This window comes from Carex rostrata, chromosome 17 (assembly GCF_964058835.1).
Source record: "Carex rostrata chromosome 17, lpCarRost1.2, whole genome shotgun sequence".
Lineage (NCBI taxonomy): Eukaryota > Viridiplantae > Streptophyta > Magnoliopsida > Poales > Cyperaceae > Carex > Carex rostrata.
This window is the reverse complement of record NC_135934.1, coordinates 6,887,562-6,907,227: the sequence shown is the minus strand read 5'-3', so window position 1 is coordinate 6,907,227 and position 19,666 is coordinate 6,887,562. Positions and strand designations below refer to the sequence as shown.

The window sequence follows — 19,666 nt, the reverse complement described above, 5'->3', positions numbered from 1 at the left end:
GAGATCCTGACCCGACACTTCCATCAAAATATTTTCAATTATATTATATTTAGTGATGACATCTTTCTTTTAGAACTACTACTACTACTATTATTTATTTATTATTATTATTATTATTATTATTATTATTATTATTATTATTATTATTATAATTAATTATAATACACACATATACAAACAACACACTGTTCCTTTTGCAAATTGAACCTACAAGTTCCAAACTATTAAATATCATTCATAAAAGTTGATTTAGAGCAAATTAAGTTTCATATTTAATGTAATTTGTTAGCTTCTTGATATTTTGTTGATGATTTATTGATTTTTTTTAAAATAGAACTGTTTTTAATCATTTTAACGAAAACAAGCACTGTTTATGGTAAAGTTATAAAAAAAAGACTCCACTGATTATAAAAATCGATGTAGGCAAAAAACTATTTTCTCCACCAATCCTAGGAAAAAATGTGAAACAATGTAGGCAAAAAGCCATTTTCGGACCACCGATAGTGCTGATTTTAGAAAAAATGTGAAAGTTTTAGCTCCATTGATCCTAGAGATCGGTGGAGAAAATGGTATTTTCAAAGTGAAGTTTTTTTTTTTAATAGTTTCCTCACATATAGTGCTTGTTCCGTTAAGGTGAACTGAAACTTCATCCAATTAAAAGCATAAATAATTGTAATAATATTAACAATAAAAACACATATGTATAATTCGTTTCATTGCACCAATCCATAAATATAGAACAACCAAAACATTGATATACGTTTCCTTCTTTGGAATTTAGAATTTACAAATAGTGAGAAATAAAAAAGAATGCAAATAGATAAGTTTCAGTTCAACATAGAAAAAGTAAGGTGCCAATATGTTAAAAATGATTGAACAAAACTCATCAATGGCTTAATGATATTTTTTATTAAAAATTAATTGAATAACGAGCCAAACCAACACGAGGCTTCAAACCCTAGAGAGAAAATAAAATTACCAAAATAATTTCACAGCAAATTGCTCTTTTAATTTGCTACGACTATGGACATACAAATATAAAATATTACATGAGATGATTAATACAAGCTACTAAGTATAATTATATAAGCAAAATAAACATATATGGGACTGCAACTGGAAGATACCAAGCATATAACATAAAATAAATGAATATATGAAAACCACGTTGTATGAACTGTAAGAAGATGCTCACAACATGAAAATAAATTAATGAAAAGATTCTTATAGATCTCATAATCTCAAGGAAAGTTATCTCAAATTGCTTTCTAGCTAATTGGTCCATTGCCACATATGACCCAAAACCTTTTTGCTTTCTTGTGTTTTCTCCTTGAACCTGTGGAGAGAACTAGTTTCCATTAATTATTAGCATTTGGAACCATTCTTCTTAGGTAATTTAAAATTTTGTAATCAGTGTGCTGAACAAAGGTTGTGTAAACATCATCTATGGATAGTATATTAACATGACAATTAAATTAATTGGCAGTCTAATAGTGACATGCTATATTAATTTGAATTCAATTTTTATATCAATATTTACTAAACTACGGCTAACACAAACTACTTAGGACTCGGCATATAAATTTAAAGCTTGTAACAATAGGGCAAATTTCATGTACACCTTTTAAAAAAAACCTCGAAATTACGTCGTCTCCATATAAAATTCATAACATCATATTTATCCTTTTAAAATTTAAGAACTCAAAAATTTATCCAATTTATTGCTTTTCTATTAGAACTCATTTCTACTTTATAAAGTTTTTATTTTATTTTTTATTAAAAAAATATGTAGTATGTGTAAAAGAAATATTTAATCTTCTAATTAGTCTGCTTGTAAGAAAAAATGGTTTAATTTTATACTTGTAATTTTGTAATAGCTATACAAGCGTAGGTCTAGTGTCATCCTCTTTGTATCACATATAGAGAAATAAACTAAACAAAACCTAATATTGAATGGTACCCTAACATTTAATGGGCTTGTGCTACAAACAACAATGTGGCAGAATTTGAACTCCTTAGTGCCACAAAAGATCATTTAAAGAGTGATGATGTCATTGCTTTCATTTTCAAAATGGTTAGTTTGTATTAATCATTTTCTCTCTCTCTCTCTCTCTCTCTCTCTCTCTCTCTATATATATATATATATATATTTATTTTGCTTATATAAAATATTGCTCTTTTGCTACGGCTATGATCTCTAACTTTATTTTCTTTTGTAGACTAGTTCTATTTGCATATTCAAGTTCTACCATTCTGATTTAATTTGTTCAACAAAAGCAGACAGTACTGGTACAATTATGAGATCTATGTTTGGGATTTCTTTAATGAATGTTTGCTGCATCTGATCAATACATCACTGTGCCGGTTTCTATCTTGTTGAGATTTGTTGTATAGGTTATAAATTAGTTGGTTCGAATGCTCATACTGTTATTTGTACCTTTTAGATTTGTACTAGTTCCTATCTGAAGTGTTATGCTTACACTGTTATTAGAATTTAGGATCTCATTTGGATACAATTTTTCAAATTAATTAGCATGTTGGGTATAATTATATTAATTCAAAACATATTTTTTATATTATAAACATTCACATGCTACTTTTTACAATTACTAATTGTATTTATATTTTGCAATTTCATGTACTCGTGGTGGTGGTTGTACTTGAGATTAGAAGTTGTATTTGTTTACATTCTAGTTCAGATTTGAGGCATTAATTTGGGTCTAGTTTTATTTATATTTTGCAATTTCAGGTATGCACTAGAGCAATCAGGAAATATATGATATATCAAATACCATGATACATGATTCTTACCGGTATAAATTAACCATTTCATTTAAATATATGCATGTGAGATGTGACCAATACTTAATACATTTTACACCCGTATCAATAGCTTTTTCTTTCCTTTCTGTATTTATCCCAACAATTATTTCGAAAAACATTACTTGTTTACTCCATTATCCAATACAGAAAGAAACTCTCTTTTAATTTTTTTGGCTTATCGGCGAGTAACTTTTCAACAATCATTTTATCTGTACAATATGATGTATTTTTGTTTTTATTTATTTATTTTACTTTAATCTTAAAAGAACTGTGATAAACAAAAGTTTTGTCCTTATTTTGATTTGATGTTAAGCTATGAAAAATTATTAAAACATAGCCAGACAAGAAAAATAATATTCAAATTTGACATCATGCTGAAGATGCGTAAAGAGAAATTTTAATTGAAATAGCATAGTAACACACTAATACATCGTTAGCTAGCAATTAATTTACCATTTCTTTGTCATCTATTGAAACAAAAGGCTAACATTTGATGACACACAAAAAGAAATTGCAATACTATATGTTGCTATTATCGTGTGTCCATGCGTTGTAACGGAAATATATTGTAGGAGAATGAAAAAAAATTCATACAAAATGGCATATTTAAAAAAAAGACTAAATAACAAATAAATTCCTTATATGACATCCACATTAAATAACATATTAAATGACAATTTTTTTTAATCTTTTTGACATATTTTTATAAAAAAAATCTCAAACAAAATAGCATATTAAATGACATATACATTACATAAATAATATAAAAAATAGAAATAAATAAAACATGATCAATTAATTATCAATCAATTCAAAATTTCTTAAATGACATATAAAAAATAGAAATAAATCTGGACCAATTAGAAATATGATACAATTTTGCATGTAGAGAGTATGTATGATGAGTACATGTCTAAATAAATTTTGACTTCTACACGTAAAAAAATAATATAAAAAAGATGCATAAAATCAGAATATTTGATCGGATGGCTGATATTTAATCCGAAATTTTATTTTTTAATCAAACTCATAGACGAATCAGGACATCTACGTGCTTAATATAAGAATGGAGATATATATTGAATTGCCAAATCAACCGTGGAAAAATGCACAGCAAAGTAGAAATTCTTGAACAATATTGAATTGTTTTAAACTTGAACATTTAAAAAAAATTGTGTTTCAAGAAATACCAAGAAGTACAGTCTGAGTGTGAGTTGGGTTCCTTTTTTTTTTGTTCTTTTGCGCCTAATGATTCTAGACATATTTACTTTTGGTTAATGACTGAAATTATATAATGAGATGCAGCAAATAACTATCGAAGGGTTGAAAGGAAGTTTTGGGCCAGAATATTGGGCCAGGTTTATATGAGGTAGTCAATATATATATATATTTTAAAGTTTTGGGCTTATATTGTGTCAGTTTTACTTTAACATGAATATGGGCTGGGTTCATTTGTTCTTTGAATTTTCTATTAGAAATTGCCCAACCTAAACTAAAGGAAAGCGAATTGATACTTGACTCTACTAAAATATGAACATATATCTAGGACTTGGCTACGGTGCTATGAGTTGCATAGAGGTCTTCCGTGCTACTGCTCAATATTTGAGTTTTTAAAATTCTAACGGTCGATCTGAACCGTTCATCTTGTTCTCCATATTAATATGTGTTTGGAGACCAAATTTTACATTTTTTTGGAAATATTTTACTATTTTTTTAGATTTATTGAAAATCGTTATTTTTCAGACAAATATGGACCATAAAAAACAGCGATATTCAATAAATCTAAAAAAATAGTAAAAAATTTCTAAAAAAATGTAAAATTTGATCTCCAAATACATATTAATATGAAGAACAAGATGAACGGTTCGGATCGACCGTTAGGATTTTGAAAACTCTAATATTGAGCCGTAGCACAAGAGGCCTCTATGCAACCCATATCATATTAGCCAAATCTTATATATATATATATAGAAATATGCTAGCATGCTATGCATAGCATAGAGCCCCTCTATGCAACGCTTTGGATTTTGACTTTTCAAAATCCTAACGGTCGATCCGAACCGTTCATCTTGTTCTCCATATTAATATGTGTTTGGGGACCAAATTTTACATTTTTTGGAATTTTTTTACTATTTCTTTATATTTATTGAAAATCGCTGTTTTCAGCAAATCTGGACCATAAAAAAACAGCGATTTTCAATAAATCTAAAGAAATAGTAAAAAAAATTCCAAAAAATGTAAAATTTGGTCTCCAAATACATATTAATATAGAGAGCAAGATGAACGGTTCGGATCGACCGTTAGGATTTTGAAAAGTCAAAATCGAAAGCGTTGCATGGAGGGGCTCTATGCTATGCATAGCATGCTAGAATATTCCTATATATATATATATATATGGGCTATGGTGCATTGCAATGCATAGGCACCCTGGTGCATTGCAATGCATAGGCACCTGTTACATTCCGAAATTTTAAAACTTGATTAAATTTCTAAATTGATCATTTGGCTTAAATAAAAAGTTTAATTAACTTAACGATCGTTCGGGAATTTTCTGACCGACTAAAACAAAACTAAAATTTCGTAATATAAATAATGTATGAAATTATGTATAATAAAATTTAGAGAATTAGAAATAAAATAAAAATAGCACTATGAATAAAATTATAATTATTCGGTAAATTAGAAACTCAGAAAAATTCGTTACAAATTTCTTTCAGTTGTTAGAAAAAGAAGAAATTTATTAAATTAGATTCGTGTGAATAAATAAATAATTTAATTCTAAGTAAGAATATAATTATACGAAATCATTCGTACGAGATAAATTATATAAAAGTTACCGATTTCGTTTATTTGAGAATTTTAAGAATTTGATTTGATATGTATATATATAGACATAGATACTATCTGATATCGATTTATTCGAATTCTAAAATTGAATATATATAATTATATAAAAAGAGATCGAATTGTTCGAATCTTAAATTGAGAGATAAATACACAATTTATATGTACAAATATAGTTACAAAGATATTATGAACTTTCGATTTGAATTTATAAAAGAAACGGAATTTAAACCAATTAAAATGAGACCATAATGAAATACTGAATTATTGGGACCATCCGATTAAATCTAACACAGATCTTAAACAAATTGATTGAGTCAAATTATATCTCTGAATTAATTGAACCATTGATTTTCCCTTCTACACGAATCTTAAAGCAATGGATTTAATTACCCCTCCTCACTCTCATTTCTCTCTTTCCCTCTCTGTTGGCGAACCCCCCACAACAGAACCCCCCAGTCCGCCCCTCCCCTCTTCTACGCCAAAGCCAGGAGGGCTCCGCCCTCTTCCCTCTCCCGTCGCCGGCGAACCCCACCGGACCCGCCTCTGATCTCTCCTCTCTTCCTCTCTGCCCGTGAGAGCCACAGCCCGCCCCCTCTCTCTCTCTCGGTTTCTGCTCCCCTCCCCTCCCATGAAACCCTAGTTTCTAGGGTTGAGGTGTGTGCTGCCTTGGTGTTCGATTGGTGCTGTCTCGGTGCTAAATTGGTGTTTGGAGACGCTTAATGGGGTGTTGGCTGATTCAATCTTGACGGCCATGAAGTGAGGCCCAACCTCGAGACCCGACCGTTTTTATCACGTACCCTGCTTCCTTATGAATTCCTGTATCGGGTAAATCTTCTAATTTTCTATTTGATTACTCGATTTGTTGTTGTATCGAGTTATGAAGTGTTGTGCTTACTCGCCGGGTTGTTGATTTTCCCGGAGGCAATTTGTCGGGTTGCTTTTCCTTGTGTCGTGCACTATTGTGCTTGGTTTTCCTTTCTCTGTTGATGTTGGTTTTGGGCAAATTAGCCGAATTAGGTGTTTGATATGATAATTGATATCGTGCCAGCTTGTGCTTGCTTCGAATCTGACTTTGCCATTGCTATTCTTTTTCCCCTTTCCTTATACATCACATATGTGATGCCATTAGTTCATGTGATTGTGCTGGGTTGTGTTGTTGGCCGAATTTCCTGTTTGAGGGTTGCTGTGCTAGGGTTGACTTGTATATTTACCATAATTTGAATTGGTAGGGACCTGTAAGTAATTTAAATAAGAAAGAGGGGTGATTTGCAAAGTAGATGCCTTGTGTAAAATTATAATGATTAGGGGCCTCTATGCGAATCTGAAAATTTTGAGTATATATGCGGCCTTGAATTGTAAATGATTGTAAATGGGCCAAAGTGAAATAATTTAGTAAAGTGGGCCTTTGAATGTTTAATTGGATAAATAAGGTGAATTGGGCTTGTAATTTCATAAGCCTTGAAATATTGAAATGAATATGATATGATGTGTATATGTAAATTTGGAAGTGGACTTGAATTAAAATGATTATAAATGAGCCGAAAGGTATAAAAGAATTGACGAATTAAAAGACGGTTTTTGGAATTTAAGTTTTGATAATGTAACCGAACTAAACCAAGTAAACGTATAATATAGCGAGGTAATTCGAGACGCCCGATCCGTAACTAAGCGGTACGCTCGTCATACTAAGGTGCGGGATTCTTGGACTTGTTTGATACTTTATTTTCAGGAATTAAACTGTTTATTCGTTTGTCATGTTGAATGATTAATTGTTGCATATTTTGGAATTCATGCTGTAGATTGATTCTTGCATAACTGAGAATGATTTGAATTGTTCGGTTAAGATTATTTGTCATGTTGGTATGGTTTTGATTAGTTCTATTAATTGTTCTTGATGTGAATGAATCTGCCAGGCCGACCTGTTTAGGTGGCTGGATAAGGTGACGGTGACCTATCCGTTGACCTGTGTTTATGAATTTGCCAGACCGACCTGTTTAGGTGGCTGGATAAGGTGACGCTGCTGACTTATGCGTTGACTTTTTCGAATTTGCCAGACCGACCTGTTTAGGTGGCTGGATAAGGTGACGCTGCTGATTTATGCGTTGACCTGTTATGAATTTGCCAGACCGACCTGTTTAGGTGGCTGGATAAGGTGACGATGACCTATCCGTTGACCTTTTTAATGAATTGTGCAAGGCTGATAGTTGTTTGTGATTCTATTTAAATGAAATTGCAAAGTTGAGCGGTATGGCTGACTTTGATTCCGTGTGTTTGCATTTGTGTCAAGTTGACCTGTATAGGTGACTTGTAACCAGACCTTAGGATATAGTTAAGCCAAACAGCTACAGATGGGTGTCAGATAAATGGTCCAGCTTGGTTGGCCATCTGTAGGCGCCTGTAACCCTATAGATGTGGGTTTGATAACGGTCCAGCTCGAAAGAACATCTATAGTTGCTACAAGCCCTGATGAATTAAGTTAAGCCAAATATATGTTGTGTTTTGAAATTCATCTTGGAAATTCCGTGAACTGTGTTTCAGGTTGATTAATTGTTGTCGAGCATTGGCATTCTATTATTTATGATTATATATATCTGTTTGCTTTGTTATTGTTTGGGTTTCTCATTTTTGAATATAGAGTTTGATTGCAAGTCCAATAATCTAAACTGTGGCAAATTTTCGCACTGAGAATTTATTCTCACCCCCTCTCCCCGATTATTTTCAGGTTTATTCTACGGATGCAGCAAATGAGGATATTGGTAATGCATATAAAAGATCCACTTCCTTGCGTGTATATGTGACACTTGATAAATACACGCGGCAGGCTGTCAGACCCCGGGGATTTGGGGTGTGACAGCACCCTTGTGCATTAGACCATAAATCACCGATTCAAAGTCCAAATGACCGATCCAAACCATTCATCTTGTTCTCCATATTAATATGTGCTTGGAGACCAAATTTTACATTTTTTGGATTTTTTTTTACTATTTATTAAGGCACTTTGAAAATCGCTGATTCGGTAGTCCAGAAATTTTTACTATTTTTTACTGTTCATCCGGATTTTCATATTTTCAATAAATCTAAAAAAATAGTAAAAACACTCCAAAAAAATATAAAATTTGGTCTCCAAGCACATATTAATATGGAGAACAAGATGAATGGCTTGGATCGGTCATTTGGACTTTGAATCGGTGATTTATGGTCCAATGCACAAGGGTACCTATACATTGCAATGCCCCATAGCCCATCTATATATATATACAGAGAGAGAGAGAGAGAGAGAGAGAGAGAGAGAGACTAATGTGCATTCGAATATATATGGGCCGAAATACATACGGTCCAAATTCAACTTTTCAAAATCCAAACGGTCGATCTGAACCGTTCATCTTGTTCTCCATATTAATATGTGCTTGGAGACCAAATTTTATATTTTTTTTTGAATTTTTTTACTATTTATTAAGTATTTTACAAAATTGTTGATCCAACGGTGGCTGCTGATTTTACTGTTTTGTTAAACCACCGTTGGATCAACAATTTGTAAAATACTTAATAAATAGTAAAAAAATTCAAAAAAATATAAAATTTGGTCTCCAAGCACATATTAATATGGAGAACAAGATGAATGGTTCGGATCGACCGTTTGGATTTTAAAAAGTCAAATTTGGACCGTATGTATTTCGGCCCATATACATTCGAATGCATTAGTTACTTACTATTTATTAAGATGGTTTGAAAATCGCTATTTTTATTCAAATTTTGCACCATTAAAAAACAGCGATTTTCAAACCATCTTAATAAATAGTAAAAAAATTCCAAAAAATATAAAATTTGGTCTCCAAGCACATTTTAATATAAATTAAATATCTAATGGTTTGGATCGGCTATTTGAACTTCGAAACTATAGATATGAGCGCGAATTAAAATAGCCAGTTTAATTCGCGAAGTAGGGTAGCCTTACTCTCTCTCTCTCTCTCTCTCTCTCTCTTTATATATATATATATGCTGTGGCTAATTTGCTACCGGCAGCATTTCTGCCAGCGGTGCTGCCACTGTTTTTTCTATTTTTTGATGTTCAAACGACAAATCTAAACTGTTAGATGTTTAATCTATATTATAATCTACTTGGAGACCAAATTTTACATTTTTTTGAATTTTTTTACTATATATTCTGCTGGTTTGAAAACCGCTGATTTCAATGCTGCAGAAATTTACTGAAATCGGCGGTTTTCAAACCAGCTTAATATATAGTAAAAAAATTCCAAAAAATATAAAATTTGGTCTCCAAGTAGATTATAATATAGATTAAACATCTAACGGTTTGGATTTGTTGTTTGAACATCACACGGCTAAATATAGCCCCGGCAGCATTTCTGCCGGCGGTGCTGCCGCCGTTTTTTTTTTCTGATGTCCAAACAACAAATCCAAACCGTTAGATGTTTAATCTATACTATAATCTACTTGGAGACCAAAATTTACATTTTTGGAATTTTTTTACTATTTATTAAGCTGGTTTGAAAAGTGTTGATTTCAGTAAATTTCTGCAGCACTGAAATCAGCGGTTTTCAAACCAGCTTAATAAATAGTAAAAAAATTCCAAAAAATGTAAAATTTGGTTTCCAAGTAGATTATAGTATAGATTAAACATCTAACGGTTTGGATTTGTTGTTTGGAGATCAGAAAATAAAAAAAACGGCGGCAGCACCGCCGGCAGCAATTTAGCCGTGCCCTATATATATATATATGGGTCCGGCTAATTTGCTGCCGGCAGCATTTTTGCCCAAGGTGTTGCCGCCCCTTTTAAACATCTAGTGATTTTGATTTGTTGTTTGGACATCACAAAATAAAAAAAGGGGCGGCAACATCTTGAGCAGAAATGCTGCCGGCAGGAAATTAGACGAACCCTATATATATATATATATATATATATTATAATATAATATAATATAATATAATTTTATATGATACATATCATGGCAGATATCATTTATTCTTATTAACCTCTTAATAAAGTAACGCAATACATAAAAGCTATTATCACTATATGTATATGATCATATGAAGCTGACCCATTCTATTGATGGAAGATGAGAAACACTATCTAGATAAAAACTTTATTTATATAAAGAAAAAAATAAAAATAATAAAGGCTTGATAGAAACTCTTACAAAACCAGTGGATTGAACAATAGCTCCTCAAAATGAACTGCCAAGGCTGTTATTTCTAGCGCAAAAAATGGAAATATATATAGGAGCTCCCTTCAATCCAATTAGTGGCTGAAGGAAAAGGAAGAGTTGCTCTCTCTCCATGCACCAGCAAAAACTCAATCATGTATGTATAATCATAATTCATAAGAATAATAATGTACACCATATATGCTCTTAAAATCTCTCATAATATGAGGCTTAGCATAATCCATGGAGTGACAGCTCTATCCTAACTCAAACCCTCTCATTGGATGAATGGAGCTCTTATGTTCATAGTAACATATGTTATTCACTTATCTGTGAGTATTTGCCTATTCCCTCATAAAAAGAGACTTGGTTCTCCATTAAATGAATAATGCCAAAGTATAGTCAAGGAGAGAAAATAAGGCAACTGAGGAGCTCTGTGCAAAGCTGGTCAAATTAAAAAGCAAAGAGTACATGTTTGTTGAAACTTTTGTCATATAGCCCACACTTTTTTTTAAGACTTGTCATGTGCTCCAAGCCTCCAACGTAGAGTGGAAACTTTTGTCATATAGCCCACACTTTATTTTCTAGACTGTTGTCACATACTTAATATGGTGGAGCCGGCTATGACACGCAACGACACGATACAACACGCGTGTTAAATGTGTTGTGATTCGCACGTTCCGTGTCGTGATTATTTTTGAAAAATTTGACACGGCACGCAAAAGATCTAATTATAGCACGGCACATAATCACGTATAAATAAGACCATTAAATCTTAATCAAATGATGAATTTTGAATAAACTAACTGAAATTATGCTCAAATGGTCAGGAGAGTCACACAAGCCACATTTGATTACGGTACATTTGAGCACGGTTTGTCCATTCAATCGTATGCCATGACCATTCCTTGACATTTTGATCATGGCATAACATGACACGTGAAAAAATAACTTGATCACGACACAGTGCCCCAACCAAAATCAGCATATAGCTAACGTAAATTTATATTCTCTGGTTTAAGTTGTACAGTGTATTGATTATTTAAATGGTTTTGCTACAACTTTTATTACCGAGTTGTTTTATTATAAAAAGTACTATTTGTTTCATATATTTTAGTTATCCATATAATTTTGATACGTACAAATGACTAAATTTAAGATATTAATTTGACAAATCAGAAATAAAATAACAATTAATTTAAATATTATATATTTTTTATCAATCAAATTGATGAAAGAGGGACAACTTTTTTAGTTTTCTCCAATATTATACACAAAAATTGCTGATCTCCTAGCTACATTTGAAAGTTTTCATTGCATGCTATATATCATTTTGAACTTAACATTGATCTATGAGTTGCATTTGACACGAATATTTGATGATTTATATGTGTTTATATTGTCAATTGTCAAAATGACAACTTCATATTTGCTAGCTGATTAACTCACAAGTTTTTAAATCAACAAAACAAGCGTTTTATATTCTTGAAGGGAGGTATATATCTTGTATGGATTGCAGTTTTTCTCCAATTATACAGAGAGATCCCTTCAGTTTTATTTGATTACAATTTACACTCTCATCAAATTTCGGCTCATCGCATAATAATATATAATAATTTTGGGCCACCATTTTTTTGGTTGATAGATTGTAATTGTATATATACAGTTACTGGGCTGAAAGCCTAAATTTCAAAACCCGTGTGTTACATTTGATGTTGTCTTGGTTCTACTGCCTAAAAGCCCAAAAGTGCTGTGCCTAAAAAGCCCAAAAAGCCCAAAATCTATATGGACTAGTTTTCAAGCCTTTTTGCTTCATGTTTATAAAAGAAGTGACATTTTGTAAGTTCGGATTTCATAAAGTAATTAAAACTTTGAGCTTGTAAACCATTCGATTAGTTTTAGCATAAATATTAAAGGAATTTCCTGAACTTTTAACTTGGACCAAATTAGTGTGAATTTTGACCCGACAGTCCGAATCCAAATTTAAAATTTGAGTTATTTTCAGGGTTCTAAATTATAGCTACGCAATAGCTGCGTTATATATTTTTCGAACTTTAAAAAGCTATAATGCTATTAGGGTTGCGCTATAGCTGCACTATATCTTTTTCGAATCTAAAAAGCCTTAAAACTATAGCGCTAGAATCGATATTTAGAACTTTGATTATTTTAGAGTATCCGGACCCTCATTTTGTAGCCTCAGCTTTGTCATATATCTTTAACCAAGTGTTTGGTTTTAGTAGATTTTTTATTTTTGGGATATGTTAATTTGGTCAGACTTTGTACATATTCAAGCTATGAAATGTATTTGGGCTATGCCTAAGGGCTTTCTTCTAAAAAAAAAAAAAGTTTTTGGGCTATCTTTCCGACCTTAATTTAGAGTATGGCTAATATAATATTAGTGTCATTTTAGTCTGTATAACATCAACTCTAAAACCTATCAAATTGAATTCAAATGGTGAATTCAAACTGTTCAAACTAATTTACTTTATGAGTGATGCGTTTATATACAAACTTTTTATATTTTTCGAGTTATTTTAGTATCAAATCAAGTGGCAAAAAAAATTGAAAAATGAATGTATTAAAATTAACTTAAAAACTCACACATTTGACATGTAAACGCACAACTAATGAAGTAGATCGGTTTGAATGGTTTGGATTCATCATTTGAACTCGATTTGATAAGTTTTGGAATTGGTGTTATATAGACTGAAATGAAACTGATGTTATATTAGCCATACTTCTTAATTTATTTTGACATGAACCAGTGGTGCTAAGCTATATGTATGAACGAACGAAGAATCAAACCACGTGTCTAAGGTACGTACTAGGAACAACGATAAAATAATTAATGATTAATGTAGCAAAAGCAAGAAACAAATTATACCTTAACCCATGCTTATGAAAGCATAACGCATATATAACCTTTCCTCGTGGACAAGCTACGCGATTCAGGGGCTGCTTTAAATTAATTTATTATATTTTCTGACGATACATTTAGACTCTTACATGCACCAATGTTGTTCTAAATGACAAGTTAATGTCAATTATATCTCACATTTTTTTTCTTTCAATTTTTAGAATGTTAAACGTTAATTAAAAATCATCAATTTTTATCTCGACAATAGTAAAAAAAATAAAGTTTAAATTTGAAATCCAACATTATAGGTAAGGCTATATAAGAGTCATCAGTTTATAAAAGATGTTGAGATTTTATTTATATTTTACCAGTCAACAAATTATTCGAATTTTCAACTATTTGAAACCAGCAGTTCTTAATTGTTTTATTTTACCATTTAAGCATATCTACATATCCAACAATATGTATGAATTTCTTTTTCCAATTTTCAACTTTTTTATTTTTTAAAAAAAATACTATAATTGTCAAATTAAACTGTCAACAAGTAATCCATGTTATAATATAATACTGCAAATATAATTTCTCAATTTACATATTACTTTTCTCAAATATTATTTTCATTCCTATCTGCACAACATGCTCTGTCATCATATCGCATCACATGTACACCCTTTGGAGGCTCTTATCAATTCTCTTTTCAAAGCGTTGCTTTCTAAGCTGATCTAGATCAGTCAGGGCCCCACTAATTCTCCCATAATCTCTGCTTTAGAAGGTCACTTTCGTAAATTTTCCAAGTCAAGGCGGTCGTTTGTATCCAAAGTATCACGCCAACTTTCCAAAATAAAGCACAGTCTTGTTTTTTGGTTTGTGCTCTTTATTTTTGGGGCCTATTTAGTGCTCATTAGTTATTAATAAAGCAAAAGGAAATACACAACACAAACCCTATTAATTGCGCATGATCAATGGATTAATGGAAAGCTGTTTCCCCATTTATCATGAATTGAAGCCTCAAAATAATAGAACAGAGGTCATATGTAGTTTTTCTTCCCATGGCTATGAATTTGTGTGTAGAGAAACGACTGGGAATGCAATGTTTGATCGGTTGCATGTGTTTGTTAGCTGTGTCAGCTTCGTTTTGCTGCTCTTCCATTTGATTTTCTTCCTTTTGGTGAAGCTATTTGGATATCTGCATATCAGAGCAGCGTTCAGAGATCAAAAGTACGCAATTTATGTTTTTTTTTTTTTAAATATATATATATATATATATATTTGTATTATTATCTTCTTCATTTCAAAAGTCATTTGTATTGATTCTGCAAATTTTGTTGCACTGATGGTGTTCTAGTTTTTTGAATAATAACGAAAAAAATATTATTTGAGTTTCAAATTCATATCATATTTCATTATTTTTTTGTAGTTGTCATTATTATTCAAAAAAATAGAAATAAAGTCACTAAGATGTCTAATGTTAACAATAAATGGACATAGCATAATCAAAAGAATAATGAAAATATTTTTATTTTCCTTTGAACTTAGCACAAGTACATATTGTTTTTCTGCTAGCACTTAGCATACCATCCATAGCTTTATATATTATCAACTATTTATTAAGAAAAAAATTAAGCAATACATTTCACATTGCGTGCCGCTTTATCATTGTTTCTTCTTCTAATGCAGAGATTATCAAACTGAGACGACTGCCACAACAAAAAAGAAAAAGTATGTGCATTGGGCCGATGAGGATGTAATAATCCGAGAAAAACCAGTTGCCGATGAAGTTGTAGCCGAAGAACAAGAAGGAATTCTCTTTTGGTTAAGTGAAGCGCCCTTTAGTAAAAGTTCTTTGCTTGGATATGAAGAAAAGGAAGAAGAATCTGGAGTGAAACCTTGCTTGAAGATTGAGAATTCCTATGTTGCAGAATCTCCATGCATATTTCCTTTACAGAATCTTGGAACTGAAAGTGATGCTGGACATTTGCTAACAGAGAATCTGTCACCGTTGGATGATGATCCAAGACCCAATATCATATCCACATCTGAGAGTATTGCTCTTGATGGTAACTTTCTTTTTTCTGATCTCTCATAATAAGAATAGTGACACAAGTAGGGTCTGCTTTGAAAAGAAAAAGGGCAACTAATTTTATTGTCTCTATTTATTGCATTATAATAATCTACATTCCTGATCTTTATAAAAAATATACTATTTTTATTTTTCTCCCTATAGTATGATTGTAAGAAGCAAAAAAAAAAAAAAAAAAAAAGTTAAAGTCATAGTATGGATAATTTTTCTGTCAACAACCAAATAATTTAATTTGCATTCATCAAAATGAAATAACATAAATTCCATTGTGTAATTCTGAAGAATCTGAACCATTCTATTAATATAAAGTTTTCTCTGAAGCATTTACATGTTACAATAAGTACCTGTATCTGAATATGCACTGTTGCAAACAGAAAATGGCCATAATCCAGATGATAACCATCCCCAAGTTGAACACGAGAAAATCTCCGATGAGATGAAAATAATTGAAAATGGAATTGTGAGTCAAGAAAAAGAAGAAAACAACAATTTATTTTGTGGTGAATCGACTCTGACCGGTGAATCGACATCAAAAAGCTCGGTGGAATGGAGAAGCTCAACAATCACCAAGGATTCTGAGGAGTACCCCTTCTCTTCTTCATCAAGAAAAAGTTCATCACGCTGGGAGTCATACACCTTGTTTAGAAAATACGATGAGGAGATGTTATATTTCCATAGAATCAGTGCTGAGAAACTCACCGAAACAGGTATTTTGCTTAGTATTTCGTTTTTTTTTTCTTTAATCATTTCAATTGTACTTTGATACAATACAGAACTCGATTTGTATAATCATGTCTCCTTGTAAAAGTGTGATTTTAAATCTTCAAACCCGAAAAATACCAACACCGGCTTTTGTTTGGTATTTGATTCTTTATTTTTGTAGAGTATCTATACATTTGCTGATACTTATTTTATTTTTTAAGAGCAGGCTTTCCCTATTGGATACTTATTAACAAAGAAAAGTGTTTCTAATTTAACATAGAATTGATTTTACAGAGTCATTTAGGTCCATAATGTATCAACCGAGGTCAATCTCACAAAGGATCTATCACAAGCTGACAACAACACATACCAGAACTCCCGACGGAATAAGGAACCCGTACCGAGAACTTGAGAATGCTTACGTGGCACAGGTCTGTCTAGCATGGGAAGCACTGAATTGGAACTATGGCATCTTCTTTCGACACAATCCTGATCCAAAGGAGATGAGAAAGCCGTACTGTCCTGCCAGGGTTGCACAAGAATTCCAGCAGTTTCAGGTGTTGTTACAGAGGTTTATTGAAAGCGAACCATACGAGTATGGAAGGAGGTCAGAGGTGTATGCTAGGATGAAGGTTCATTCACCCAAATTGCTCTTAGTACCCGAATTTACAGGTACAAAACTTAATTCTGATACGGTACCAGAAAAATCTTAGAAAGTGTAGTAGCATAAATTTTTCTGTGATATTTCATGTGATTTAGTATTTAGTTTATGCATTTCTTTCCTCTTTTACAGTCAAGAAGTGTAGTAACATGCATGTTCACAAAAAATAACTTATAATTTATTAGATAACTGAAATTTCCGTAATTTATTCTTGAAAATTTCCCAATTTGACAATGAATGTATTTATTTTGTTGCTAATTTTTTTTTCCTTTCTATTTTTTGATTAATTAAATATGCAGAAATGGATGATGAAAAGGAAGCTCGAATATCAGCACTTGAATTCTTGCTAATCCTACAAGACGTAATTCGAACATTTATGAATTTTATCAATACTGATAGACAAACACGCCGTGAGAAATTTAGATACATGATCAAGAAGAAATCCACAGCGGCGGATCAAACCATGGTTAATTTCCTCAAGAAAATCAACCACAAGGCAAGTCATTATCAATTTCCTATTATGTGCTTATTTTTTTCCTGATTTATAATAAAATTGCTAACACAAAGTTGATTGTACTAATACAAACTTTCAGAAGAAAATGAGGGTGAAAGATCTAGTAAGGAGAAGAAAATGCTTTATACAGAGAAAGCTAATAAAGGTAGAGGATGAAATGGAGATACTAATGGGGCTAATAGATTTGAGGGTTATTTCTAGGGTTCTAAGAATGCCTAATGTTACTGAAGAGCAGCTGCACTGGTGTGAACAAAAAATGACAAGAGTCCGGGTTTTGGAAGGAAAAATACAAAGGGACTCATCTCCTCTTGCCTATCCTGTTCATTAGATAGCCAAGCCAACAACCCACCACTTCTGTCATCCCTTTCTTTAATTTATTTTGGTCTTGTTTAATAATTTTTTTTTATCAAGCTAGATAGGTTATTGCTTTATGACTAGATAAAGTTACATGTTTAGAAAAATATAATATATCCCCTTTTTATGTGTACATAAAAATATATAAATAAATATACACTTGTAAAGACATAAGAGGAAGAATGTGAGACCCATGCGTTAACTTAGGTACGGTGCATGTGGTTATGCTTGATTTGAATGAATTTTGCTATATTCAACTTTTGTTTCTATCTACTTCTGAACATTTAAAATTAGAGAAATGGTACGTCTCCCTAGTTTGTCACTCATTATTAGTTACATCAAGGAGAGCAACGGAATTTGTCATATAGTGATGGTGATCATGCAACTATATCTATTGGAATATTGTGTGGAATATTGATTATTAATTTTATATAATTATCAACATATAAGTGTACAAAACTAATAAATAAAATGCATGAATGATTGCTTAATATTACATATAAATAATTAAATCATCTTCTAGTTGCTTTTTTATTTTTTATGGATGTTTTTCATCTTCTTATTGTGTTTTATTTTATTTTGATTGTATTTTATTTTCTTCTAGTTGTATTTCATCTTCTTCGTCTTTTATTTTGTATTGATTATTTTTTTATATTCTACGGGTTTTATTTCATGTTATTTACTGGTTGTTTTTCATCATATTTTATCTATTATCTTTCATCTACTACTAGTTGTATTTCATCTTCTTCTAGTTGTCTTTCATTTTATAATAGTTGTTTTTCAAGTTCTACTGATTGTCTTTCATATTATTCTAATTGTCTTTTATGTTATTCTAGTTGTCTTTCACATTCTTCTAGTTGTCTTTCATATTCTACTAGTTGTCTTTCATATATTATTAGTTGACTTTTATGTTCTTTATTGGTTGTCTTTCATGTTCTACTGGTTGTCTTTCATATTCTACTAGTTGTCTTTCACTTACTATTAGTTATATTTCATCTATTTTAAGTTGTCTTTCATTTTGTAATGGTTGTTTTTCACTTTCTATTTATTATTTTTTATGTTTTTTCTAGTTGTCTTTCACATTTTTCTAATTGTATTTCATTTTCTTCAAGTTGTCTTTCATCTTTAACTGTTTTTTTTAATCTTCTTCTAGTTGTCTTTCATGTTATTTTATAAGTTGAAAAAACTAAAACAACTACAAGTTGTCTTTCATATTCTTCTAATGCCATTCATTTTTACTGGTTGTGCATTTTCTTCTAGTTGTCTTTTATCTTTTACTTCATTTTTGTTTTTATATAGTTGTATTTCATCTTAACTGGTTGTTTTTCATATTTACTAGTTGTCTTTCATATTTTACTTGTTGTTATTCATCTTCTTTTAGTTGTTTTTCATTTTCTACTATATTTTTTTTCCTCTAGTTATATTTCATTCTTTATTGGTTGTCTTTCATGTTATATTAGTTGTTTTTCATTTATTACTAGTTGTAGTTTGTCTTCATCTAGTTGTAATTTATCTTCTAATTGTTTTTCATCTTGTACTAGTTGCATTTCATATTCTACATATTGTTTTTAACATTTTCTAGTTATATATATTTCTTCTACTGATTGTTTTTCTTCTATTTGTCTTTCATTTTGTATTGGTTGTCTTTAATGTTTTATTG

The 19,666-nt window shown here is 31.1% G+C and overlaps 1 protein-coding gene across 1 annotated transcript; it reads left to right on the top strand.

Annotated features, from left to right (window-relative positions):
• The first annotated feature begins 14,531 nt into the window (after positions 1–14,531).
• LOC144568749 (DNA ligase (DUF1666)) lies at positions 14,532–18,267 on the top strand. Its single transcript, XM_078319130.1, has 6 exons — positions 14,532–14,913; positions 15,373–15,752; positions 16,150–16,482; positions 16,772–17,149; positions 17,438–17,634; positions 17,732–18,267. The coding sequence occupies exons 1-6, from the start codon at positions 14,651–14,653 to the stop codon at positions 17,978–17,980; spliced, it is 1,800 nt and encodes a 599-aa protein (XP_078175256.1). The 5' UTR covers positions 14,532–14,650; the 3' UTR covers positions 17,981–18,267.
• The last annotated feature ends 1,399 nt before the right edge of the window (positions 18,268–19,666 follow it).

Excerpts from the sequence above, each read along its gene's own strand:
- LOC144568749 (XM_078319130.1), top strand. The coding sequence starts at position 14,651 with ATGATCAATGGATTAATGGAAAGCTGTTTCCCCATTTATCATGAATTG. Across the intron at positions 14,914-15,372 it reads GCAGCGTTCAGAGATCAAAA|AGATTATCAAACTGAGACGA; the intron begins GTACGCAATTTA and ends CTTCTAATGCAG. Across the intron at positions 16,483-16,771 it reads TGAGAAACTCACCGAAACAG|AGTCATTTAGGTCCATAATG; the intron begins GTATTTTGCTTA and ends TTGATTTTACAG.